The 26237-nt window shown below is 42.0% G+C and overlaps 3 protein-coding genes across 3 annotated transcripts in view; all 3 read right to left on the bottom strand.

Annotated features, from left to right (window-relative positions):
- Positions 1 to 2483: 2483 nt before the first annotated feature.
- The window catches only part of LOC106908842 (eotaxin-like), a 49790-nt gene continuing 26036 nt past the window's right edge, over positions 2484 to 26237 (bottom strand). Inside the window, exons 2-4 of the mRNA XM_088004565.1 lie at positions 3604 to 3711; positions 3342 to 3465; positions 2484 to 2910 (exon numbers count right to left, since the gene is read on the bottom strand). Coding sequence (XP_087860691.1) covers positions 2811 to 2910; positions 3342 to 3465; positions 3604 to 3667 — 288 coding nt within the window. The 5' untranslated portion in view covers positions 3668 to 3711 and the 3' untranslated portion in view covers positions 2484 to 2810. The remainder of the gene's footprint in view (positions 2911 to 3341; positions 3466 to 3603; positions 3712 to 26237) is intronic.
- Positions 5790 to 9467, bottom strand: LOC106908845 (gamma-aminobutyric acid receptor-associated protein-like 2). Its single transcript, XM_014975071.2, has 4 exons — positions 9211 to 9467; positions 8494 to 8549; positions 7996 to 8168; positions 5790 to 6226 (listed from the first exon to the last, which is right to left on the bottom strand). Exons 1-4 carry the CDS (start codon positions 9242 to 9244, stop codon positions 6136 to 6138), a joined length of 354 nt encoding a protein of 117 aa, XP_014830557.1. The 5' UTR covers positions 9245 to 9467; the 3' UTR covers positions 5790 to 6135.
- Positions 10513 to 24316, bottom strand: LOC106908846 (NAD(P)H dehydrogenase [quinone] 1-like). The gene is made up of 6 exons (XM_014975072.2): positions 24053 to 24316; positions 23255 to 23422; positions 22767 to 22897; positions 15248 to 15361; positions 15070 to 15171; positions 10513 to 14209 (listed from the first exon to the last, which is right to left on the bottom strand). Exons 1-6 carry the CDS (start codon positions 24054 to 24056, stop codon positions 13886 to 13888), a joined length of 843 nt encoding a protein of 280 aa, XP_014830558.1. The 5' UTR covers positions 24057 to 24316; the 3' UTR covers positions 10513 to 13885.

Raw genomic sequence — 26237 nt, 5'->3', positions numbered from 1 at the left:
CGGTTGAGGTCAGAGGTTGATTAGCATTCACAATTCACACTTCACCAACTGAACCAGACTTTGACTAGACAGACGGACTGGAGTCGGGTTAAAGTGGACTGAACAGAGCTGGGGAACAACCCTTAAACGTAAAGGTTTGGATCGCGTTGTGTTTGTGCTGTTGAGTCTTTCCACTGAACTCCAGCTGCAGCGAAACTCACTGGATCAGAGGCTTTGATTGGGAGGCACCATCAAATTAAAAATGAAAAACACAGAAACTGCTGAATGAAACGGTCACTAATGATGATAAAATTTCAGATTAGCATCAGAAAAACAGCAGCTGAGTCTCAGTGATCCGCTCACAGCTGAGGATTCCCCCGAATCTCTGGTTCCCTAAAAGTTCAGGTCGGGTTTTCCAGCCGACTGAAATGCATTCAGGATCTAACTGTTAATGAACTGAGCAGCTGTTTACACAGAGATATGATGCTTAAATTAAACTGTTAACTATGATCATATAAAGGCAATAAAACATGGACTGGATGAGTTCATAACGATGTGGTTCTGACTCGGTTCCCAGGAGGAGGAAATGGAACCAGATCAGGACTGGAACTGTCCTGGTGAAAAAACCATTATGATGGATGGACTTAAAATAAAAATACAGATATAACTTAAAATGTGTTTCATCTATAGGCAGGGAAGAGACTGATTTATAAAAGCAACAGAAAGAGTCAAACATCCAGGGGGCTGAACAGTTTTTAGCGTCAGTGTTTATAATATGAATCGTTTCCTTGTATTGTAATGTGAAGTCACCTTCATCATCATTAAATCTGACACAGTTCTTGTGTAAACCGGACTTTAGCAGAAGTTTTTCTCCTCTGTGGTTCCAGAAAACTTTTCAGCTCAACTTGGATTCCAGTTCATGTTCTGGAAAAAAGTCTCGTTTAAAATCCTATTCAAGTAATAAAGGTTAAAACTAAAAGTTAGCAAGACACCAATCATTTAAAGTCTTTAACCATATGGTCATGTTAAGAGGTTGTCTGACTGCCTTTTATTATTTAAAACAATGCTTTTTTTCCATTAAAAGCAGGATGTACATAGAAAAGAATCAACGTATTTTCCACCCATCGGGGCTATTACTGCCCTCTAGTTGTGAAGTTTGAAATCGCAACAATCAAACCAGAACAGAAACTCTGGTTTCACTTTCCTCCATTTCTCTGTTCTTCCTCTTCTTTTCTTTTGCTCTGCTGGTTTTCTGTTTTTGCATTAATTCATGTGGACCTGATCTATGAAATGTTTTCTATAGAAAAGACACAGGGATTCCTGGGAGTTTGAGCGGTTCTGTCGCTGGCCCTTTAAGATGGAGCTACATGATTGAAACGCCAGATGAGCTCAGATGAGGGGAATAAATGAATAAATCAACATGTTGATAAAACTTTTGGGGTTATTTGCATTTTCACTGTTTCCATCTGCTTCTGTCTACATTAATTTCCCGTTTACACTTAATTTATTTTTCCTATAAATAACGTAAATTTAAGATGTGAAGGTTGAAAATGTGCAAAGTTCAAGCTCTGAACGGCTTCAGAGAAAAGGCTGTTTGTGCTGATCACACGCCTCCGTCTGACGCAGAGACGGAGTGATATTGACATTGAGTGATTTAGCGAGCTAAATATTTAGTTTGTAAGCTACATGAATATTTCACAAACTGAATATTCACCTTCAATCTCTAAATTTAGCTTAAATCTTTAGCTGATGTAGCAGGTTCCAAATGGTCGCCAGAATGAGGCAGAAGCCTTTAAAACAGCAGCAAACGGCACCGATCAGTTCACACAGCGGCTACAGCTCCCAGCACAGCAAACTTCCCACCACAGCACAGAAAAAAGTGAAAACTGAGACTACCAAACACGCTATATGGAACAAAATCAAACACAGACCTTATAAAAACAGCTATTATAATCTTAACCTTTTTAGCAGCTAAATTTCATTTCATAACTGCTAGCTTAGCTCACAGGGAGATCGTGGAAAGCAAAACTCACCAGCACAGACGGCTGCGTACATGGAGAGGAGCTGTGTCACACCAATTACCGCCCCCCGCAACAAGTAACATCAGGAACTATTAACTTGGTAACAAACATATGGAAATTAGTAAACATGAAAATGAAATTTGACATTGTTGATTTACTGCAAAAGGACTCGGGAAGCAGAGGATATAAGGCTATATTAGATTTTTTAAACAGAGTAAGTTGTATAATAGGATGTAGTTCTTTTGGGGGGATGGGAGCTTTGTCATGTGGTCCACACTTGCCAACCGCCAATAAATATCAAAAACATATACCAAGAAGAAGAAGAAGAAGAAGAAGAGTGTAAAAGTAGAAACAGTAAAAATAAAATGTTCCAGTGAATGTTTTGAGAATGTTAATTCATAATAATAATAAAATCAACTTGCTACACTGACATATTTCAGAAAACTTTCATGATCACCAAAATAAAGAGCGTGAAGCAGCAGATAGGAAAATACGGCTTTTATTATGAAATGAGTAACTTTGAGCTGAACATGATCAACTTTTCTAGCAACATGTTTTCAGCTGACAAACAAAAAGCAAAAAGAAACAAAAGTTTCATTAAAAATCAGTGACTCGTTGGCTGTCATAAAAAATAAATGTTACTAAACGTTACATTCTCCATCAGACAAACTGAAAAACAACTCAGAGTTTATAAAATCATAAATTAGCAGTAAAAATGGAGAACTATCAGCGACACGTCCAGTGTGTCTTTAAAACATCCAATCGGTTCTTCCCGCTCCAGCAGACTCGGTTCCGACCCAGATCCAGATCTCAGTGGAGCCGTTTTTCTTTCCTAAACTCTTTCTGCAGTACCTGGGTCCAGGTCCAGTCGGGATCCAGGCAGAACTTCTTGTTGCTCTCAGTGGTGACTCTGCAGGAGAACAACATGCAGGAGGTTCAGAACCGGACCGGCTGGCAGAACACACAACTTCTGGGTCAGAACCGAGCCGGCTGACCGCCCAACACCAGAACAAAGTTCATATTTTGGTATTTATGCATCTTCAAAAGCCAACAGAATCATTGTTTCCATCCTGGTTTAATAATAATAATAATAATAATAATAATAATAATAATAATAATAATAATGCAGATTTGTTCTAATCTGATCACAATTTGAGACTTTTATTTTGAAGAGAACATAGGAGCTTTATTTTGAAACGCTGGTTTAGTTTCATTAGTCATGTGGATCCAGCAGCAGTCTGGTCAGTGAAGCCCAGAATCTCCGTTTTGATGCTGATTTATTATATTTATTCTGTTTTCAGTCATTATTTTAGTAATTTATTAAAGTTGTGGTGAACTCACATGACAGATCTGACTTTGCAGTGAATCGGAGAGTTCTTCATCTCCTTCACTTTCCCTTTGGGAATCTGCGTCTTGCCGTTGCCATGGCAACAGACATCAAGTATCTCGCCCGGTCCGACTGGAGCTGCGAACAGAACCAGAACTTCAGCACCAACAACAGATTCACAGCTGAAGTAGAGAGACATAGAAGAGGAGGAGGAGGAGGAGGAGGAGGAGGAGGAGATTCTCCATCAGTGGAGAGGAGTAGGAGAAAGTTTCTGACCTGCAGAGCTGGACCGCAGGGAGCAGAGGAGAGCCAGGAGGCAGAGGATCAGCTGGATCTTCATGGTTCCGGAGGTTCTGGAAGTGTGCCGGACCGGTCCGGCCGGCTCTGTTTATGTTCATCATCAGCTGCTGTTCTCAGAAAGCAGCGGCTCCTCCTCCTCCTCCTCTTCCTCTTTCTCTGAAAAGGATCTTCATCCTGACAGAAAACAGAAAACTGGTTTTATGGACCAACTTTCAGTTCAGTTTATTTTTATGACGCTAATTCACACCAAATGTCAAAAATCATTTTAATTCAGTCATTCAAATCGCTCTGATAAATCAATGCATTATCAGTTTATTAATCAACAGATCTCTTCCTAAACACATTTCCCAATAAACTCATTTTTTAAAGATGGGTTATGTCTAAGCTTTGACTTCATCATTTAATCCCATAAATCTACACACTGACATGCAAACAAACTAATAAAAAAATTAATGATGATAATAATGATATAAAATAACAATAATGATCTGCTAAAGAAGGTAATAATAACAGAAGGAAGGACTGATGGACCAATCAGATCTCTGATTATTAATGGGTTTATATGTGAGAATCTGAGATAATCTGGATTTAACAGAGAGCCGATGGAGGGAACCTAAACCAGGAGAAATATAATCTCAGTTTTAAGTTTTCATCAGAACTCAGCGCTTCTTTTCTTCATTATCAGACGTGGATTTAATGCCGTACAGATCAGCAGAACTTCACCTGAACCCAACCTCCTGCTGACCTCCTGCTGACCTCAGGTTGAAGCAGAAAACCAACAGCTACACCTGAACCGACCTCTCAGGTTTCTATGGATTCCAAGTACTGCGAGGTTCACAGATCGGCGGCAGAGACACGAGGAACTGAAACTGGAAGTGCTGAGACGTTTCACTGCCGTTCGCCGAACATTCAGAAAGCAGAAATGAAACGCTTCGCAGAAGAACAATCCCTGAAACTCTTCCAGAACCATTCCAGAAAGTTTGGCTCAGAGAAAAACTTTTCCTCTGAGTCTGGAAGGTCAGCTGGGGCACCGCCAGGCAGAGGGAGGCGACCTCTGACCTCAGGCCACACTGAGGCCTGCTAACGACCAGAACCAGCCAGGCTCCCTGTGGATCATAGCTTCCACCTGGAGAGGAACGCGCACACCTCCATACTGCACATAGAAGCTGTTTTAGGAAAGAAGTTCATCATTTTTCATGGAAGTGTTTGTAAAGCTGTAGAGACGATGTTTGGACTGAATCATTGACCTCGTGTCAAGAAAACATTTTACAGCTGATGTTTATGGTGAGGGACATCCACTTGTCCTCTGTCTTTAACTTCCTGGATAATGTCTTGATTAAATAACCATCTCTCCTTAGTGCACCAGTTCCTCCTGCAGAAACCAGCCCCACAGCATGATACTGCCACTCCCATGCTTCCCAGTTGTTATGGTGGTCCCTGTTAATGGTCTTTATGTCCAGACAGTTCCACATCAGGCCACATCCTGAGTCAATCTGCACATCCCGGATTTAAGCTAAATTATGTTGTATTTAGCTAGTTCAGAGCTACATATTTAGCTTGAAGCTAAATAGTTAACTGGTTAACTAATTTAACTTACCAACTTATTTTGAAACTGTGACATTTATGAATGTGAAACACGGTGAAAATATGACTAAATATAAAGTTTGAGGCTAAATATTTAGCTTGCTAACTCTTATTGGTGAAACTGAATTGCTTCGAAGCTGATGCCGTCACCTGCTACAACAACCAATAACAAATATTACAGGCTCACAAACACTGCTTTTATTTTGATAATCCACTTCTGCTTATCAGCAAGTAAATTTGGATATTATCTAAATATTTAGCTTTGACCTAGTTAAATAATTATCTGCAGCTAAACTAAGTATTGAGCTGGTTATTGCTGTTCATTTTTAACTGGAAATATTATAAACGGAATTTCATACATCCAAAAGTATTTATTAATTACAAAATTGATTAATGTGGAATAAAATTCTGCTACCTAATAAATATGTTAAATAAATGCAACTTCTTTCCTCAGCCATAAATGATACAATCCAGCTGCAATACTTCCAGTCTCCCGCCAGGTGTCGCTGTTTCTCCTCATGCTCCGCAGTGGAGATGACCTGTGGCTGCTGATGATTTAAAGGAGACGATGAAACACGTTCAGTCTTCATCTTTTATTGGTTAGGTCATCCAGCTACCTCACCCTCACACATTTAACTTAAAATTCATTTTGATTAAATTAAATTCAAAGAAAAACAAAAGCATTAAAACAAACTTCATTCAAACCTGTCACTTAAAAAAACGCAAGAAGAGAAAATCAAACAGGATCTAAAACACAAACAGCATCAAACCCAAAGTGATTGAAACGGCGCCACAATGAAGGTGAATCTGTAGAAAGGTGGACAACAGCTGTTCAGGCAGGATCGCTCCCTCACCGGGCCGGCGGTACCGGAACCGGGACCGGTACCGGGTCGCAGCGGGCAGAGTCGGACTCCGGCCCGGTTCCTAGAAGCCGAAGGTGTTCTCTCCGCTGTACGCCACGTACAGGAAGCCATCCTCGTCTTTCTCCTTATCGTACAGCTGCCCCATCGTGATGCTGCAACGGATCAGAGGCGCCATTATTTAACCACCCAAAAGTATTCACACCCTGCAAACATCCCACAGGTCTCCCAACAGTCATAATGTGGAAAACTGAGGTCTGATCAGAGGAACTAAATGTTGGAAAACCAACACTACATGTCACCCTGAACACACCATGACTCCCGGTGAAACATGGAAGTGGCAGCATCATGCTGTGGGAAGCATGGGAAGATGGATGGAGTTGAATCGGGATAATTCTGGAAGAAAGTCTTTTAAAGGTTCAGCTTCCAGCAGGTCGACCGCCTGAACATCCAGCTCAAGAAATTATGGGATGGTTTACATTAGTGGGGTCCAAAGTGTGGCGCGGGGGCCATTTGTGGCTCTGGAAATGATTTTGATCGGCCCTCTGACCACAAGACATGAATGGGAAAAATTTGGCCAACAAACAGAAAAACAACTGATGAGCCAAAAAACTCAGGAATAGTTTTTTTAGTAAAGCAACAGTTGCTTTGTTTCTGTTACAAATGAGCCAAAACTGTGACAATATTCCAAAACAAAAAAATAAATAAATAAATTCACAGGTGCTGTGTTTCCATTAAATAAGAAATTAAATTAAATTCTTTGTGGTTTGTTCCAGTAGAAACATCATGTGATGCAAAATTTTTTAATTAAATAAAGTAATTTCAATGCGACCAAAATCCCACCTCATCCTGGTGAAAAAACTTTTTATTGAAAAGAAAGATTTTTAAAAATTGGTGTGTTTCCATTAGGATAATTTATTTTCTAAATGTCAAACTGTGTAATTACAATCAATGGAAATGCAGCTGAACTTTAAAAATAACAGATTTTATTAAAATTTGGTTTATTAAACAGCAGATAGAACTTAAAAAAAAGAGAAAATTCACAATATACTCATTTTTTATTTTTTATTTAATGAATTTTGTGGTCTGTGATTTGTTTAAATTTGCCATTTTTGGTCACAAAGGAAAAACGTTGAAAGCAGATTCATGGGTTAGAGTGGCCTAGTCAAAGACTAGACCTGAAAAAATTGATGTTCTCCATCCAACTTGACTGAGTTGGAGACATTTTCAGTCGGAAGATCTGCTCTCCACACTTTTCAGATTTTATCCGTAAAATGTTAAAAACCATGAATCATTTTCGCCCGCAGTGTGAAAACTTCTGCAAAACATCCAGCAGTGACTGACAGCGCGGCGGCCATCTTTCATAACCGGTCGCAATAATCAGTAAATCAATAAATCACATGATAAATTAAAATTAGCTCAATAATCTCCACTGGAAGGATTTATAATTTTTTCTCTTTCTACCAAAAACTGGAAGATAAAATTCTTCAGCCTGGTGTTTACATAAACTTCATGATTCATTTTATTTGTTGTTTCTCTTGTTTATTTATTTTAGATATTTAAAATGTCTTCCAGCTCCAGTGTTAAATATTCATTAGAACCTAATAAGTGTATTGATCTCTCAGAATATGATCTTGCATTATTATGCCTTTATTAAAATTATAATACTTTAAATGGTGTCAAAATAACAATATTATCGTTTATCGTGATAACTTCAAGGATGATTTATCGTTGTCATGGTGACAGGTCAACGTAAACATGAGAACTAATGAGATGTGATGATTTATGCACATGGTCGGATTCTGGTGGGAAACTGGATGAAAAACAGGTCAAAGTTCAAAATAAAACCAGGAGAGCCAGAGTTTGGGATCAGGTCTGGATCCCCAGTGGGAAAACCGACGCAGGGCGGGAACCGGAAGCTGACCTGGACTGTGGGACGGTTTTGTCCACAAACAGGAAGATGGCCTTCTCCGATGGCAGCTGGATGCGTTTCCTGATGATCCACATGAACTGGGCCACCGTGATGTCGGACGGCACCAGGTACTTCCTCTTATCGATGTCCACGATCTGGGAGCCCGACACCTTCTCCACGATGACCTGCCAGGGACAGAGACGTTAGAGGCGGGGGCACGTCCCACTGAGGGGACACGTCCCACTGAGAGGACACGTCCCACTGAGGGGACACGTCCCACTGAGGGGGCACGTCCCACTGAGGGGACACGTCCCACTGAGGGGGGACGTCCCACTGAGGGGACACGTCCCACTGAGGGGGGACGTCCCACTGAGGGGACACGTCCCACTGAGGGGACACGTCCTACTGAGGGGACACGTCCCACTGAGGGGACACGTCCCACTGAGGGGACACGTCCCACTGAGGGGACACGTCCTACTGAGGGGACACGTCCCGCCGCCGGACACTCACCGGGACCCGGTCCGGGTACTTGCTGCGGATCTTGGTCGACTCTAAGCAGCGATGTTCTGCAGAGCAAACACACACAGAGATCAGCAGGATGCTTAACCGAACCTGGAGGAGATCTGAAGCTGCAGAGACGGATCTCTGACAGCGGATCTATGAGATCTCAGGAATCTGCCGTCCATCAGGCAGGAACCCCCCAGCACAGGAGGAATCCTCTGTCCTCCAAACACATTTCATGACGTTTATTTGGAAAACAAAATCCTGCAGATTTACAGACGAAATTAGATTTTGGGCGATAGGCAGCTCCAGAGGTCCATTAGCGGAGATGAGTTCAAAGATTAGGGGAAATTCTGGCTTCATGGAGGAGAGCAGAGTGGCTTTCAGAGGAAATGAGGCCTGTATCAGGAGGAGAGGATTCTTTCAGTTTCAGCTGGTGGATCCGACCCGGAACACAACCCGGTTCGGTTCGGCTTCCAGCGGATGATCTCTGGGTTCCTGGCAGCAGTTCTGGTTGGACCTTCAGCACCAACAGCCATCTTTAAACCCGACTTACTTCCAGTAGCTCCCCCTCACAACAACCAGGCCAGAACCCGTACAGAACCGTTTCTTAGCAGCAGCTTCACCTAATTCCAGCTGAAATCATCCAATCACAGCCACAGACCCGGATTGGACTCAAACCCGTCTTGTGTCAGAACCGTTTCTCCGGTTTTTAACGCTTCTTACCCAGGGAGTGATCCTCTTTGAACATCCACTTCATGTTGGCCGTGTCCGGGCTGGTTCCGCTCGACGCTGCGGGTTTCAGAGGAGAGTCCCGGTGCCGGTTCCTCAGCGGGTCTGGCGGTGATTGTTCCCCCGGAGTTAGCGCTCGTTCAGAGGGGGCGGTGGCAAGTAAAACCTCCGCTAAACCAGATAAACAACAACAACAACAACAACCTCCTCTGTCCCCTTCTTCACAGCCAGCCCTCTAAGCTCCGCCTACCGTGACGTCACCGCGGGCTGTACCACTTCGCGGCTCAGAGGAGGGTTGGAGTAAAGAGAAAACTGCTGGTTTATTCCCGGTATTGATTCAGAAAATACGAAGCATTGTTCAGTAACTTCTATTATTTATTATCAACCTTTATAAACCACAGAACTTTCTGCTTTAGTTGACAATATATCCCGTCTTCCGGTGTATAATTACACCCGCAATAAGATGCTTCTTCGCTCATAGTTTCGCCCGTTAACAACGCCGCCATATTGGTAAGGTAAACTATTGCTTTGATGCCACAGGAGGAACAGAATGCAGGAGCTGGACATCACACTGTTGTTTTATTTAAAAATTAAAATAATTTGATGCGCATGTATGCAGGAATAACAGATTTCAGTCACACAACTTTTATTTTGATAGTTCCACTTATCGACACGTGAATTAGGATGTTAGCTAAATATATTTTGTTTGTAAACTAATTATTTTGCTAGCTCAAAGATAAATATTTTTGTATGGCGTTAAATATTTAGTTTTAAAATGATATTTATAAATTAATAAATGAGTGAAAATTTGACAGAAAAATGAACCCCCATTTTTCTTTCTCATCACAGGCTAAATAACTCAGATTATTGTTGATCATTTTTGTCTGTGTAAATGATATGACGTCATATCCTCTTGGAAACACGTTATAGTTTACTGTCAACTCATTAAAAGACGAATTTCTCAATAAATCTTTTTTACAAAACTCAAAGTACAGAATGATTTAGTTTTATGGTCTATTAAAAGATCATAACACTGAAAATGTAGTAATGAGAAATACAGAAGTCATATATATATATATATATATATATATATATATATATATATATATATATATATATATATATATATATATATATATATATATATATATATATATATATATATATATATATATATATATATACATATACAGGTGCTGGTCATAAAATTAGAATATTGTGATAAAGTTCATTATTTTCCATAATGTCATGATAAAAATTAAATTGTCATATATTTTAGATTCATTGCACACCAACTGAAATATTTCAGGTCTTTTATTGTTTTAATTTTGATGATTTTGGCAAACAGCTCGTGAAAACCCAAAATCCCTGTCTCAAAAAATTAGAATATTATGAAAAGGTTCTCTGAACGAGCAATAAAAATAATCATCTGAATCAACAAAGTAACTCTAAACACCTGAAAAAGATTCCTGAGGCCTTTAAAAACTCCCAGCCTGGTTCATTACTCAAAACCGCAATCATGGGTCAGACTGCTGACCTGACTGCTGTCCAGAAGGCCATCACTGACATCCTCAAGCAAGAGGGTGAGAAACAGAAAGAAATTTCTGAACGAATCGGCTGTTTGCAGAGTGTTATATCAAGGCACCTCAGTGGGAAGTCAGTAGGAAGGAAAAAGTGTGGCAGAAAACGCTGCACAACGAGAAGAGGGGACCGGACCCTGAGGAAGACTGTGGAGAAGGGCCGATTCCAGACCAAATTAAATTTTCATCTCCATAAAACTTTTCAGCAGATGGAAGCATGAAGTGCTCCAAAATCTTCTGATAGCTGCTGCATTGATCCTGCCCTTGATAAAACCCAGTGGACCAACACCAGCAGCTGACATGGCACCCAGACCATCACTGACTGTGGGTACTTGACACTGGACTTCTGGCATTTTGGCATTTCCTTCTCCCCAGTCTTCCTCCAGACTCTGGCACTTTGATTTCCGAATGACATGCAAAGTTTGCTTTCATCCGAAAAAAGTACTTTGGACCACTGAACAACAGTGGTCCAAAGTGCTGCTTCTCTGTAGCCCAGGTCAGGCGCTTCTGCCGATGTTTCTGGTTCAAAAGTGGCTTGACCTTTGACCTGGGGAATACGGCACCTGTAGCCCATTTCCTGCACACGCCTGTGCACAGTGGCTCTGGATGTTTCTACTCCAGACTCAGTCCACTGCTTCCCCCAAGGTCTGGAATCGGCCCTTCTCCACAATCTTCCTCAGGGTCCGGTCACCTCTTCTCGTTGTGCAGCGTTTTCTGCCACACTTTTTCCTTCCTACTGACTTCCCACTGAGGGGCCTTGATATAACACTCTGCAAACAGCCGATTCGTTCAGAAATTTCTTTCCGTTTCTCACCCTCTTGCTTGAGGATGTCAGTGATGGCCTTCTGGACAGCAGTCAGAACCAACTCCTTGTAGACCACACAGTCGCCCGAGACTGCAAAACCCGACACACCAACCTGTGCACCGCTTGGATTGATTACAAGAAAGCCTATGACTCAATGCCACATACCTGGATCATTGAATGCTTAGAGATGTACAACATCAATAGGACTCTAAGAGCCTTCATTGCAAACTCGATGGGGCTGTGGAAAACCACCCTTGAAGCCAACTGCAAACCACTTGCACAAGTGTCCATCAAATGTGGCATATACCAAGGAGATGCTCTGTCCCCACTGCTGTTCTGCATAGGCCTGAACCCCCTCAGCTAAATCATCAACAAGACTGGCTATGGATACCGACTCAAGAATGGGGCCACAATCAGTCACCTCCTCTACATGGATGACATCAAGCTGTACGCTCTTGGCGTACAGCTTGATGTCATCCATGGAGCGAGACATCGACTCACTGATCCACACCACCAGGATCTACAGCACTGACATTGGGATGTCATTCGGACTAGAGAAATGTGGCCGGATGGTTACAAAGAGAGGGAAGGTCGTCCGCACAGAAGGGGTCTCACTCCCAGAGGGAACAATAGCAGACATAGAGCACAGCTACAAGTACCTGGGAATACCACAAGCAAATGGCAACCTCGATGAGGTCACAAGGAAAGGAGCCACAGCCAAATACCTCCAACGAATAAGGCAAGTCCTGAGAAGCCAGCTCAATGGCAAGAACAAGATCCGTGCAATAAACAGCTATGCCTTACCAGTAATCAGATACCCTGCCGGAATAATTAGCTGGCCAATGGAAGAGATGAAGGCCACGGATGTTAAGACTCGGAAGCTACTAACCATGCATGGAGGGTTCCACCCCAAATCCAGCACCCTGAGACTGTACACAAGCCGTAAGGAAGGAGGCAGAGGACTAGTGAGTGTGAGAGCCACTGTCCAGGATGAAACATCCAAGATCCATAAATACATCAAGGACAAAGCCTCAACGGACGATGTGCTCAGCAAATGTCTCAGGCAATGGGGAACAGAGGACGAGGTGCTGGAGGAACCATCATGGGAGGACAAGCCCCTACATGGGATGTACCACCGACAAATAACTGAAGTGGCTGATATCAGGAAATCCTACCAATGGCTGGAAAAAGCTGGACTCAAGGACAGCACAGAGGCCCTCATCCTGGCCGCCCAGGAACAGGCCCTAAACACCAGAGCAATAGAGGCTCAGATCTACCACACCAGACAAGACCCAAGGTGTAGGTTGTGCAAGGAGGCCTCTGAGACAGTCCAGCACATAACAGCAGGGTGCAAGATGCTGGCAGGGAAAGCGTACATGGAACGACATAACCAAGTAGCGGGCATAGTGTACAGGAACATCTGTGCAGAATATGGACTGGAAGCCCCGAGATCAAAGTGGGGAACACCCCCAAAGGTGGTGGAGAATGACCGAGCTAAGATCCTGTGGGACTTCCAGATCCAGACAGACAAGATGGTAATGGAGAACCAACCGGACATTGTGGTGGTGGATAAAGAACAGAGGAAAGCCGTTGTGGTGGATGTAGCGATACCAAGTGACCACAACATCAGGAAAAAGGAGAAACTGGAGAAATACCAGGGCCTCAGAGAGGAACTGGAGAAGGCCTGGAAGGTGATGACCACAGTGGTGCCTGTGGTCATCGGGGCCCTCGGGGCAGTCACCCCCAAACTGGAGCAGTGGCTCAAACAGATCCCAGGAACAACATCAGACATCTCAGTTCTAGGCACAGCCAAGATACTGGAGGAGAACCTGAAGCTCCCAGGCCTCTGGGAGAGAGAGAGAGAGAGAGAGAGAGAGAGAGAGAGAGAGAGAGAGAGAGAGAGAGAGAGAGAGAGAGATAGATAGATAGATAGATAGATAGATAGATAGATAGATAGATAGATAGATAGATAGATAGATAGATAGATAGATAGATAGATAGATAGATAGATAGATAGATAGATAGATAGATAGATAGATAGATAGATAGACCACCCTCGGAGGGTGAGAAGGGAATTTTTTTTTTTTTTTATATAGCTCCACTTTTCTTTTTACTTTACTTTCTGATTGTCACGTGGTGGTAGTGGTGACGCTGCACCTTTAAAGTGTTTGAATTGATGAAGTTTCAATACATTGTTTTGGTAAATGTCTTGGTTAAATCATGTGTTAAAAATAAAAGGTAAAACATGAAATCTGCAGGAAGTGATGGAGACAAAGATGAGCTGCTATTTCCTGTTTCCGCCTGCAGATGGCGCTCTGGTCTGGTCGTCTGGCGGCAGCGGCTTTCCGAGGTGATGCCCGGTGGAGAGGCCGAACGGCTGCGCCTTCTGCTCTTCCTTCACTTTGGGCCGCAGCCTGAACCCCGCCTGGAAACTGAGGTCAAAGAGCTCACGGGGGGCAAAGGTCAAAGGTCTCTCCATCAGCAGGCCCCTCAGGCGAGCGCGCCATCCCTCCAGCATCTGGGCACGAACGGCGGCGGGACAGTGAGCCGGATCCCAGAAGATCTGAGGAGCCAGAACCTGAAACCCGCAGAAGTTCAGAATCCCGTTCTGAAGAAAAACAAACCAACATGGAGGACCTTTAGATTTCCAAACGTTTTTACCAAATAAACCCAGAAAACGCTGGGGTCAGAGGTCAGCTTTTAACACTACCAGTCAAACAGACAAAAATGAAATAATTAAAATATCAATAAAAACGTAAGTATTTATTGTATGGAGCTAAATTGGAGTCACAACATGTGTTCACAATAAAACAATTAGAAACATAAAAAATAAATAATTTTAAGTTGTAGAATATTTTTTTAAATGAAGAATAAAATTCAGTGAAAATATTCCCAGCTGTTGCATTCAGAGACCGTGGGAAATGGAAATGTCCTTAGAACATCTGATTCAAGCTGCTTATGTCAACATCACAACACAAAAATATGATTTCAACAAATTTGTGCAACATTTTCAAGTCATGTTATTTTTCAGGTAGCAACTGACTTACAGGACGAAATGAGAGCAAACACAAACCAGGCCTTGGCAGTTCCACTGGAGAGTATTGAGAGTGTGCAAACAACGTATGACAGCAAAAGGCATACGTTTGACGAGGACCCGACGAAGAACATAGACAACAGGTGAGACTAAATACACATGGGGTAATCAAGGGAACGACCTGGGAGACAATCAACGGGGAAGACGCAGAGACGGAGACACAGGAAGCAAACTGAACACAAAAACTCTAAAAATAACTACACAGAAACACGATCATGACACTGATTCTGGTTCTTAAATTGACTTTCCTTCACAATCCTGTCAACGCTTCGGTTCTCCCTGGTGCACCTTCACATTTTTTCCTTCCACTCAACTTTCCACGAACATGTTTGGATACAGAACTCCTCTTTGGCCGTGACCTTGGTGTGTCTCACCTGCAGCGGCCACAGCGTGACGTTTATGTCTCCGTCGATGCCGTCAGGCTGAAACATGGACTCTGGGGCTCCGGTGGTGAACGACAGCAGAGCCTGCTTGTCCTGGAAGGAAACACGGATCAGCAGCGTTCAGCATTTATTGTGTCAGGTTTGGTGAATTTTCCTGGGTGACTGTGACCTTGAAAACGCCCTTGCTGTAGATTTTCTGCAGGCTGAAGGCGAACCCCTGAGTGAGGACGCGGTCGAACCAACCCTTCAGGACGGCCGGGACGCTGAACCAGTACAGAGGAAACTGCAGAGACGACAGGAGAAATCCACTTTACATCCCATTCAAACGATACATCAAACAATCTCCTCTGGCAGACTGTGACTCTTTAAAAAGGTGTAAAGCGTTACTGTTTCACTGTTACCACCTCTCTTTTGTGAAGGAGTACATATTTTTATTTTAAAAAGATATAAACCTCATTATAACGACATTAAGATGATACATTTTTTCATTTTAACAAGATTTGAAGCAAATTCTGGATTTATTCCCAAACCCTGGCAGTTAAACACAGAGCGGCCAATCCAGCTAACATGTGTAGAAGAATAATATAATAATAAAAATGTTTGGATCTTTTGTTTGTTTTATTGTGATATAAGCAAATCAAATACAGGTGTTAAGATTCAACGAACAGAAACAGAAGAAAATGTGTAGAAAAGAGTCCAGTGTGAGTCGTTCCTTCAGCACGGAGGGTTTTGATCATGTGGCAGAAGAAGAAATAAAAGTTAAATCAAACAAAAAATAATAAAATACACAAGTCCTTAATTACTTTACTGATCATAATAAATATAACAGCACTACCACTGATGAAGAGGAAAAATCGGATGATGATAATAACATCAATTATAACAATAATAATAATAATGACAATAATAATAATAGTAGTAATAATGGCAGTAATATCCAACAATAAAAAAATAAAAACAATGAAAAAAATTGATGGTTGACTCAGTTCAAGTAGAATTGTTTATTGAAAATACAGGAAATTAAAGTGTCATTATTTACAAAATAAAACAAAGTTGGCACTTTTAATGGACTTTAATGCAACTTTGCAATAAAAGTCTCATTATTTACTGAATGACACTTCATGACATCAGTCATACATTCATACAGACTCCTTCATGTCCATGACAGCGTCATGTCTGGCTTATGCAGACCCGGTCAAATAAAGTGATACCGATGAGGTTCTGTTCTGCACTGAGGTCCGTTTTAATCAGAGGGAAATAAACGCCGACCTGGAAAGTCAGGAAATAATTGAAATGTTCCAGCTGTGGACAATTCCTGGAAACTTTCACCTGGAAACTTTCACCAGACTCCAGCCAAGAAAACCCAGGTGTGTTAAACCCAAGTGTGTTAAACCCAGGTGTGTTAAACCCAAGTGTGTTAAACCCAGGTGTGTTAAACCCAAGTGTGTTAAAAACAGGTGTGGTAAACCCAAGTGTGTTAAACCCAGGTGTGTTAAACCCAAGTGTGTTAAACCCAGGTGTGTTAAACCCAGGTGTGTTAAACCCAGGTGTGTTAAACCCAGGTGTGTTAAACCCAAGTGTGTTAAAAACAGGTGTGTTAAACCCAAGTGTGTTAAACCCAGGTGTGTTAAACCCAAGTGTGTTAAACCCAGGTGTGTTAAACCCAAGTGTGTTAAAAACAGGTTTGTTAAACCCAAGTGTGTTAAACCCAGGTGTGTTAAACCCAAGTGTGTTAAAAACAGGTGTGTTAAACCCAAGTGTGTTAAACCCAGGTGTGTTAAACCCAAGTGTGTTAAAAACAGGTGTGTTAAACCCAAGTGTGTTAAACCCAGGTGTGTTAAACCCAAGTGTGTTAAACCCAGGTGTGTTAAACCCAAGTGTGTTAAAAACAGGTGTGTTAAACCCAAGTGTGTTAAACCCAGGTGTGTTAAAAACAGGTGTGTTAAACCCAGGTGTGTTAAACCCAAGTGTGTTAAACCCAGGTGTGTTAAACCCAAGTGTGTTAAACCCAGGTGTGTTAAACCCAAGTGTGTTAAAAACAGGTGTGTTAAACCCAAGTGTGTTAAAAACAGGTGTGTTAAACCCAAGTGTGTTAAACCCAGGTGTGTTAAACCCAGGTGTGTTAAACCCAGGTGTGTTAAACCCAAGTGTGTTAAAAACAGGTGTGTTAAACCCAGGTGTGTTAAACCCAAGTGTGTTAAACCCAGGTGTGTTAAACCCAGGTGTGTTAAACCCAAGTGTGTTAAACCCAGGTGTGTTAAAAACAGGTGTGTTAAACCCAAGTGTGTTAAACCCAGGTGTGTTAAACCCAAGTGTGTTAAACCCAGGTGTGTTAAACCCAAGTGTGTTAAACCCAGGTGTGTTAAAAACAGGTGTGTTAAACCCAGGTGTGTTAAACCCAAGTGTGTTAAACCCAGGTGTGTTAAACCCAAGTGTGTTAAACCCAGGTGTGTTAAACCCAAGTGTGTTAAAAACAGGTGTGTTAAACCCAAGTGTGTTAAACCCAGGTGTGTTAAACCCAGGTGTGTTAAACCCAGGTGTGTTAAACCCAAGTGTGTTAAAAACAGGTGTGTTAAACCCAGGTGTGTTAAACCCAGGTGTGTTAAACCCAAGTGTGTTAAAAACAGGTGTGTTAAACCCAAGTGTGTTAAACCCAGGTGTGTTAAACCCAGGTGTGTTAAACCCAAGTGTGTTAAACCCAGGTGTGTTAAACCCAGGTGTGTTAAACCCAAGTGTGTTAAACCCAGGTGTGTTAAACCCAAGTGTGTTAAACCCAGGTGTGTTAAACCCAAGTGTGTTAAAAACAGGTGTGTTAAACCCAAGTGTGTTAAAAACAGGTGTGTTAAACCCAAGTGTGTTAAACCCAGGTGTGTTAAACCCAGGTGTGTTAAACCCAAGTGTGTTAAACCCAGGTGTGTTAAACCCAAGTGTGTTAAAAACAGGTGTGTTAAACCCAAGTGTGTTAAAAACAGGTGTGTTAAACCCAAGTGTGTTAAACCCAGGTGTGTTAAACCCAGGTGTGTTAAACCCAGGTGTGTTAAACCCAAGTGTGTTAAAAACAGGTGTGTTAAACCCAGGTGTGTTAAACCCAAGTGTGTTAAACCCAGGTGTGTTAAACCCAGGTGTGTTAAACCCAAGTGTGTTAAACCCAGGTGTGTTAAAAACAGGTGTGTTAAACCCAAGTGTGTTAAACCCAGGTGTGTTAAACCCAAGTGTGTTAAACCCAGGTGTGTTAAACCCAAGTGTGTTAAACCCAGGTGTGTTAAAAACAGGTGTGTTAAACCCAGGTGTGTTAAACCCAAGTGTGTTAAACCCAGGTGTGTTAAACCCAAGTGTGTTAAACCCAGGTGTGTTAAACCCAAGTGTGTTAAAAACAGGTGTGTTAAACCCAAGTGTGTTAAACCCAGGTGTGTTAAACCCAGGTGTGTTAAACCCAGGTGTGTTAAACCCAAGTGTGTTAAAAACAGGTGTGTTAAACCCAGGTGTGTTAAACCCAGGTGTGTTAAACCCAATTGTGTTAAAAACAGGTGTGTTAAACCCAAGTGTGTTAAACCCAGGTGTGTTAAACCCAGGTGTGTTAAACCCAAGTGTGTTAAACCCAGGTGTGTTAAACCCAAGTGTGTTAAACCCAGGTGTGTTAAACCCAGGTGTGTTAAACCCAAGTGTGTTAAACCCAGGTGTGTTAAACCCAAGTGTGTTAAAAACAGGTGTGTTAAACCCAAGTGTGTTAAAAACAGGTGTGTTAAACCCAAGTGTGTTAAACCCAGGTGTGTTAAACCCAAGTGTGTTAAAAACAGGTGTGTTAAACCCAAGTGTGTTAAAAACAGGTGTGTTAAACCCAAGTGTGTTAAACCCAGGTGTGTTAAAAACAGGTGTGTTAAACCCAAGTGTGTTAAACCCAGGTGTGTTAAACCCAGGTGTGTTAAACCCAAGTGTGTTAAAAACAGGTGTGTTAAACCCAGGTGTGTTAAACCCAAGTGTGTTAAACCCAGGTGTGTTAAACCCAGGTGTGTTAAACCCAAGTGTGTTAAACCCAGGTGTGTTAAACCCAAGTGTGTTAAAAACAGGTGTGTTAAACCCAGGTGTGTTAAACCCAGGTGTGTTAAACCCAAGTGTGTTAAACCCAGGTGTGTTAAACCCAGGTGTGTTAAACCCAAGTGTGTTAAAAACAGGTGTGTTAAACCCAAGTGTGTTAAACCCAGGTGTGTTAAACCCAAGTGTGTTAAACCCAGGTGTGTTAAACCCAAGTGTGTTAAACCCAGGTGTGTTAAACCCAAGTGTGTTAAAAACAGGTGTGTTAAACCCAAGTGTGTTAAACCCAGGTGTGTTAAACCCAAGTGTGTTAAACCCAGGTGTGTTAAACCCAAGTGTGTTAAAAACAGGTGTGTTAAACCCAGGTGTGTTAAACCCAAGTGTGTTAAACCCAGGTGTGTTAAACCCAAGTGTGTTAAAAACAGGTGTGTTAAACCCAAGTGTGTTAAAAACAGGTGTGTTAAACCCAGGTGTGTTAAACCCAGGTGTGTTAAACCCAAGTGTGTTAAAAACAGGTGTGTTAAACCCAGGTGTGTTAAACCCAGGTGTGTTAAACCCAAGTGTGTTAAACCCAAGTGTGTTAAACCCAGGTGTGTTAAACCCAGGTGTGTTAAACCCAAGTGTGTTAAACCCAGGTGTGTTAAACCCAAGTGTGTTAAACCCAGGTGTGTTAAACCCAAGTGTGTTAAAAACAGGTGTGTTAAACCCAAGTGTGTTAAAAACAGGTGTGTTAAACCCAAGTGTGTTAAACCCAGGTGTGTTAAACCCAGGTGTGTTAAACCCAAGTGTGTTAAACCCAGGTGTGTTAAACCCAAGTGTGTTAAAAACAGGTGTGTTAAACCCAAGTGTGTTAAAAACAGGTGTGTTAAACCCAAGTGTGTTAAACCCAGGTGTGTTAAACCCAGGTGTGTTAAACCCAAGTGTGTTAAACCCAGGTGTGTTAAACCCAGGTGTGTTAAACCCAAGTGTGTTAAACCCAGGTGTGTTAAAAACAGGTGTGTTAAACCCAAGTGTGTTAAACCCAGGTGTGTTAAACCCAAGTGTGTTAAACCCAGGTGTGTTAAACCCAAGTGTGTTAAACCCAGGTGTGTTAAAAACAGGTGTGTTAAACCCAGGTGTGTTAAACCCAAGTGTGTTAAACCCAGGTGTGTTAAACCCAAGTGTGTTAAACCCAGGTGTGTTAAACCCAAGTGTGTTAAAAACAGGTGTGTTAAACCCAAGTGTGTTAAACCCAGGTGTGTTAAACCCAGGTGTGTTAAACCCAGGTGTGTTAAACCCAAGTGTGTTAAAAACAGGTGTGTTAAACCCAGGTGTGTTAAACCCAGGTGTGTTAAACCCAAGTGTGTTAAAAACAGGTGTGTTAAACCCAAGTGTGTTAAACCCAGGTGTGTTAAACCCAGGTGTGTTAAACCCAAGTGTGTTAAACCCAGGTGTGTTAAACCCAAGTGTGTTAAACCCAGGTGTGTTAAACCCAGGTGTGTTAAACCCAAGTGTGTTAAACCCAGGTGTGTTAAACCCAAGTGTGTTAAACCCAGGTGTGTTAAACCCAAGTGTGTTAAAAACAGGTGTGTTAAACCCAAGTGTGTTAAAAACAGGTGTGTTAAACCCAAGTGTGTTAAACCCAGGTGTGTTAAACCCAGGTGTGTTAAACCCAAGTGTGTTAAACCCAGGTGTGTTAAACCCAAGTGTGTTAAAAACAGGTGTGTTAAACCCAAGTGTGTTAAAAACAGGTGTGTTAAACCCAAGTGTGTTAAACCCAGGTGTGTTAAACCCAGGTGTGTTAAACCCAAGTGTGTTAAAAACAGGTGTGTTAAACCCAGGTGTGTTAAACCCAAGTGTGTTAAACCCAGGTGTGTTAAACCCAGGTGTGTTAAACCCAAGTGTGTTAAACCCAGGTGTGTTAAACCCAAGTGTGTTAAAAACAGGTGTGTTAAACCCAGGTGTGTTAAACCCAGGTGTGTTAAACCCAAGTGTGTTAAACCCAGGTGTGTTAAACCCAGGTGTGTTAAACCCAAGTGTGTTAAAAACAGGTGTGTTAAACCCAAGTGTGTTAAACCCAGGTGTGTTAAACCCAAGTGTGTTAAACCCAGGTGTGTTAAACCCAAGTGTGTTAAACCCAGGTGTGTTAAACCCAAGTGTGTTAAAAACAGGTGTGTTAAACCCAAGTGTGTTAAACCCAGGTGTGTTAAACCCAAGTGTGTTAAACCCAGGTGTGTTAAACCCAAGTGTGTTAAAAACAGGTGTGTTAAACCCAGGTGTGTTAAACCCAAGTGTGTTAAACCCAGGTGCGTTAAACCCAAGTGTGTTAAAAACAGGTGTGTTAAACCCAGGTGTGTTAAACCCAAGTGTGTTAAACCCAGGTGTGTTAAACCCAAGTGTGTTAAAAACAGGTGTGTTAAACCCAGGTGTGTTAAACCCAGGTGTGTTAAACCCAGGTGTGTTAAACCCAAGTGTGTTAAACCCAGGTGTGTTAAACCCAGGTGTGTTAAACCCAGGTGTGTTAAACCCAAGTGTGTTAAACCCAGGTGTGTTAAACCCAGGTGTGTTAAACCCATGTGTGTTAAACTCAGGTGTGTTAAACCCAAGTGTGTTAAACCCAGGTGTGTTAAACTCAGGTGTGTTAAACCCAGGTGTGTTAAACCCAAGTGTGTTAAACCCAGGTGTGTTAAACCCAGGTGTGTTAAACCCATGTGTGTTAAACTCAGGTGTGTTAAACCCAAGTGTGTTAAACTCAGGTGTGTTAAACCCAGGTGTGTTAAACCCATGTGTGTTAAACCCAGATGTGTTAAACCCAGGTGTGTTAAACCCATGTGTGTTAAACCCATGTGTGTTAAACTCAGGTGTGTTAAACCCAAGTGTGTTAAACCCAGGTGTGTTAAACCCAGGTGTGTTAAACTCAGGTGTGTTAAACCCAGGTGTGTTAAACCCAGGTGTGTTAAACTCAGGTGTGTTAAACCCAAGTGTGTTAAAAACAGGTGTGTTAAACCCAAGTGTGTTAAACCCAGGTGTGTTAAGCAAACCTGTTGAAATAAGCAATAAATCAATTAATCAAAACTGAGGAGTTTCCAGTTGCATGATTTATTGTTTTTCTCTTCCTACCAAAAGCTGGATGCTAAAAGTCTTCAGAACTTTTTGAAAGATAATTTTCTTTTCACAGAATAATTCATCATATTTGTTGTTTGTGTTGTTTTATTTAGGGAGTTTTAAAATGTCTTCCATTTAAATTTAAACATTATTGATCTTTGAGAATGTGTAGTTATACCAGTATCATTGAACTTTGTTTGAATGGTCTCAAACAATAATAATTGATTATCGTAATAACTACTGGGACGATTTATTGTCCAAAAAGCTTGTAATCGTGCCGGGTTTGCATAAACCTGAGAAACGATTCCTGGGTGAAAACACATTTCCAGGTTGCTAAGCTTTTTCTGATTTTATTAAATCAAACAAATTGGTGTCAAATAATCAATTAAGTTTTTTGCATTTGTGCTGCAAAGTTTTTTGTTTGAACATTTTGATGATGACCTCTGATGACCTCTGGGAACTTTTTTATTTTAGTAAATGATAGGGCCACAAACATTGGACACTTATTTAGTTAAATTTGACTGAAGCTGATTTTGCTCAGGTCCAGAGGAGTGACGGTCTTGACCTCTGACCTGGAAGATGATCAGCTGCGCCTCCTGCAGCTTGCGCTGCTCGGCGGTGATGTCATCGCTCAGGCGGCCCTCCGTCCAGGCCCGCATCGTCTCATCGCCGTACTGGAAGTGATCCGGGTTCTTCAGGTCGCCTGGGCAACAGAAACCGCATCAGCAAGAGGAGAAACTCTGCAGACAAACGGAAATATAAAAGAATGAAGGAAAAGAACCACGAAATAACCTCAAAAAGGCAAAAATTAAAAGGAAATGGCTGGAAAAGATCTGCAGAGACACAGAGATGCTGGAAAAAAGAAAAAGAAAAAGAAACGGAGAATAAGACATAAAAATAACAGAACAAAAAATGAACTGAAATCTGCTGGGAAATGAGCTGTTGGTCACGTTGCACAGAAAAAAAAAAAATCATTTTTCACAGTTATAACCATGTTATTCATAAACAGACTGAGCATAAAGGACGGCGACACAGAATCCATCGGGGGGGGGGGGGGTACCGATGATGTCGTCCTGCGTGGCGCTGGCTCTGAAGTTCATGGCGTAAAGGTCAGACACGGTGACCCGGAAGCCCTGACCCGTCAGCTCCTGGACCGCCGCGTCCCGCAGCGCCGCGTTGAACGAAGCCGGGCTCTGGTGGGCGAAGACGATCAGAGCCGCTTTCTGAGCTGGAAACATCGGAACCGGACCGGAACCGGACCGGAACCAGACCGGAAACAGACCGAGCAGGTCAGAACAGATTTCACATGGAGGAGGAGCCTTTATTATTACCGTTATGAGTAGTAGTAATAACAATTTATTAATGTTTATTATAATAATATTAGAAGTAATAATTATTCATAAAATATCATCATTTCAATCATTTTTAATAATAAACTTGTTTTGTATGATTATACAAAAATAAAATGCATTTCTTGCTTCAAATATCAAATTAATTTAATTTTTTTTTCTTTGTGCTCCAGTAATATTTTTTCATTTTCTGTGAGAATATACAGATTTTCTTTAAATTTAAAATAAAACACATGTGACACCTACCGCCTAGAATAAATTCTAATTCAATGTCTAAATATGTTGCAATAAAAATAAACAAAGTTTTTTAAATTAACCGATTTCTAAATTATTAACATTTACATGTCACAATATTGTCATATTAAGTCGTTTAATTCTGGTTGTGCAGGAAAAAAAACACACAAATATGTTTCATTTTAGACTAAAATAAGAAATTTAATAAACTAAAGAGACTTTGAATCAAACTCTGAAGCGGCTCCTTCAGATAGACCCAGGAGAGGAAACCTTACCCATGCTGAGTGTCTGAGCCGCCGGATGGAGCCTTTAAATCCGGGTTTTTATCCCGCTGAGGCCGGAGGAGCGTGAGAACCGACCGGATCTGAAGTCCAGACGGAGTGGATGTGTGTGTGAGGAGCGCCGGAGCATTTCAGCAGGAGATAAAGAGACTGCAGGGGCGAGCCTGTGTGTGTGTGTGTGTGTGTGTGTGTGTGTGTGTGTGTGTGTGTGTGTGTGTGTGTGTGTGTGTGTGTGTGTGTGTGTGAGCTGTGTGTGCCTGGATCCCTTTCAGAGGATTATCTGCTGGGATCTCTCATGTGGTTTCTGAAACGGTTTGTTCAGACTTCATGTGGTCTTGCTCGGAGCAAAGCGTGGGAAGCGTCACATCGATGGTCGCCGCTCATTCACCGCCGCCTGTCTCCGGACATCACGGGGGCCGGCTGCAGCTTCCGGTTCCCCCTGGGAGGAAAACACCGGACTGCGGCGCGGTGCTGAGCGGTTAGTGGAGGCAGTGAAGATATGGAGAGAAAATGGTCTCAAAATACCTGTGTGTGTAACAGTGGATTTGTAATCCATGTCAGCATCTTTGTGTGTAACTTTGGAGAGTTGTATTTGTGAAACATGATTTGTAAACTGTAAAAAGAAGATTTGCGCGTAGCTCCGGGTTCTTGTAGATATGTGGTCAAATGGATACACAAATATTAAATGTATTGTTCAGGAGCCGATGAAATGGGCTCTTTATGGATTTCAGACACAAACACAGGTGAATCTGAAGATTCTGTGTGAACCTTAGTCCAAATCATTATTTATGTTGAGTTTGGAAAGTCTTCAGTTTGTTTGGTGAATAAATGTAGCAGCAGGTGATGATCTGCAGGTCCAGGTCTTCATACTGCTGAAGCAACAAAATATGGTTTCAGACCAACATCCAGCTAAATTACTGATCGAAGGTCGGTACATTTGGAAATGTGTATTAATGATTAACTGGTAGATGAACTCTAGCTGTTTTCTACTCTGATCTATTTGCCCTATTTAACCAAACTCTACGTAAATTAGCTGTGTGTCGATGGAGGTTTTGACATAAACATAAAAACAAAAACACAAAAAGTTTTGTGTTTGCCAGCATTAAGACGTGAACTGGTGCAGGCCAAAGCTTTTCTAACCATATGAATGTCCTGCTGACAGTAAAACCAGACGATCCACAGCACTGCAGAAGAACTGCATGATTATTCTGCAGGGTGCAGGTGGGGGGTTCACGTCCTGAAGATAAGCAACGACTTGCTGGGGTTATAGGTTAGGCTGAAGACAGACATTAGCTCCCACTAACAGAAAAATATGAGGAGGACAGAGTATCAATCCACCAGAGTAGAAAACAGCTAGAGTTCATCTACCAGTTAATCATTAATACACATTTCCAAATGTACCGACCTTCGATCAGTAATTTAGCTGGATGTTGGTCTGAAACCATATTTTGTTGCTTCAGCAGTATGAAGACCTGGACCTGCAGATCATCACCTGCTGCTACATTTATTCACCAAACAAACTGTGCTTCCGTTCCGGTTCCGGTCCGGTCCGGTTCCGGTGTTTCCAGCTCAGAAAGCGGCTCTGATCGTCGTCGCCAACCAGAGCCCGGCTTCGTTCAACGCGGCGGTCCAGGAGCCGTCGGGTCAGGGCTTCCAGGTCACCGTGTCTGACCTTTACGCCATGAACTTCAGAGCCAGCGCCACTCTGGATTACATCATCGGTGATGTCATCACACAAGTGATGTCCCGGAACACAGTGCGCTACATAATAAAACATAAATTAACGAACCTTCAAGGCAGGAAAAGTTTCCTTGAAGGATTTTAATAATCGAGGTACTCGAATCATTCGAGGAATCGCTTCAGCCTAGCCTCTATTAAAATCATATATTAATGACATCAAACCTTTTCTGCCGTCAGTGGTCAAACTATTGGCATGTTTGTAATTTACTTTCAACAAATGGAAACCAAAATGGCTTTAAGGTATGAATATTCCTCATCCGCCTCACCACAGGTCATGTTTCCACTGAATGCAGCTAAATGTGACTCAGCTGAGTGAAAGTTGAACAGCAGGACTTCAACTCCGGTTCAGGAGTTCAGGGTTCCACCAGCATTTAAACGCACCACTTACGCAGAAATGTGAGGCTGTCTGAAGCGTGAAATGAGTCTCAAAATCCTCGTG

Source organism: Poecilia mexicana, unplaced genomic scaffold (genome assembly GCF_051168715.1).
Source record: "Poecilia mexicana isolate PSO_F unplaced genomic scaffold, ASM5116871v1 scaffold_3, whole genome shotgun sequence".
Lineage (NCBI taxonomy): Eukaryota > Metazoa > Chordata > Actinopteri > Cyprinodontiformes > Poeciliidae > Poecilia > Poecilia mexicana.
This window is presented reverse-complemented; position numbering and strand designations above follow the sequence as displayed.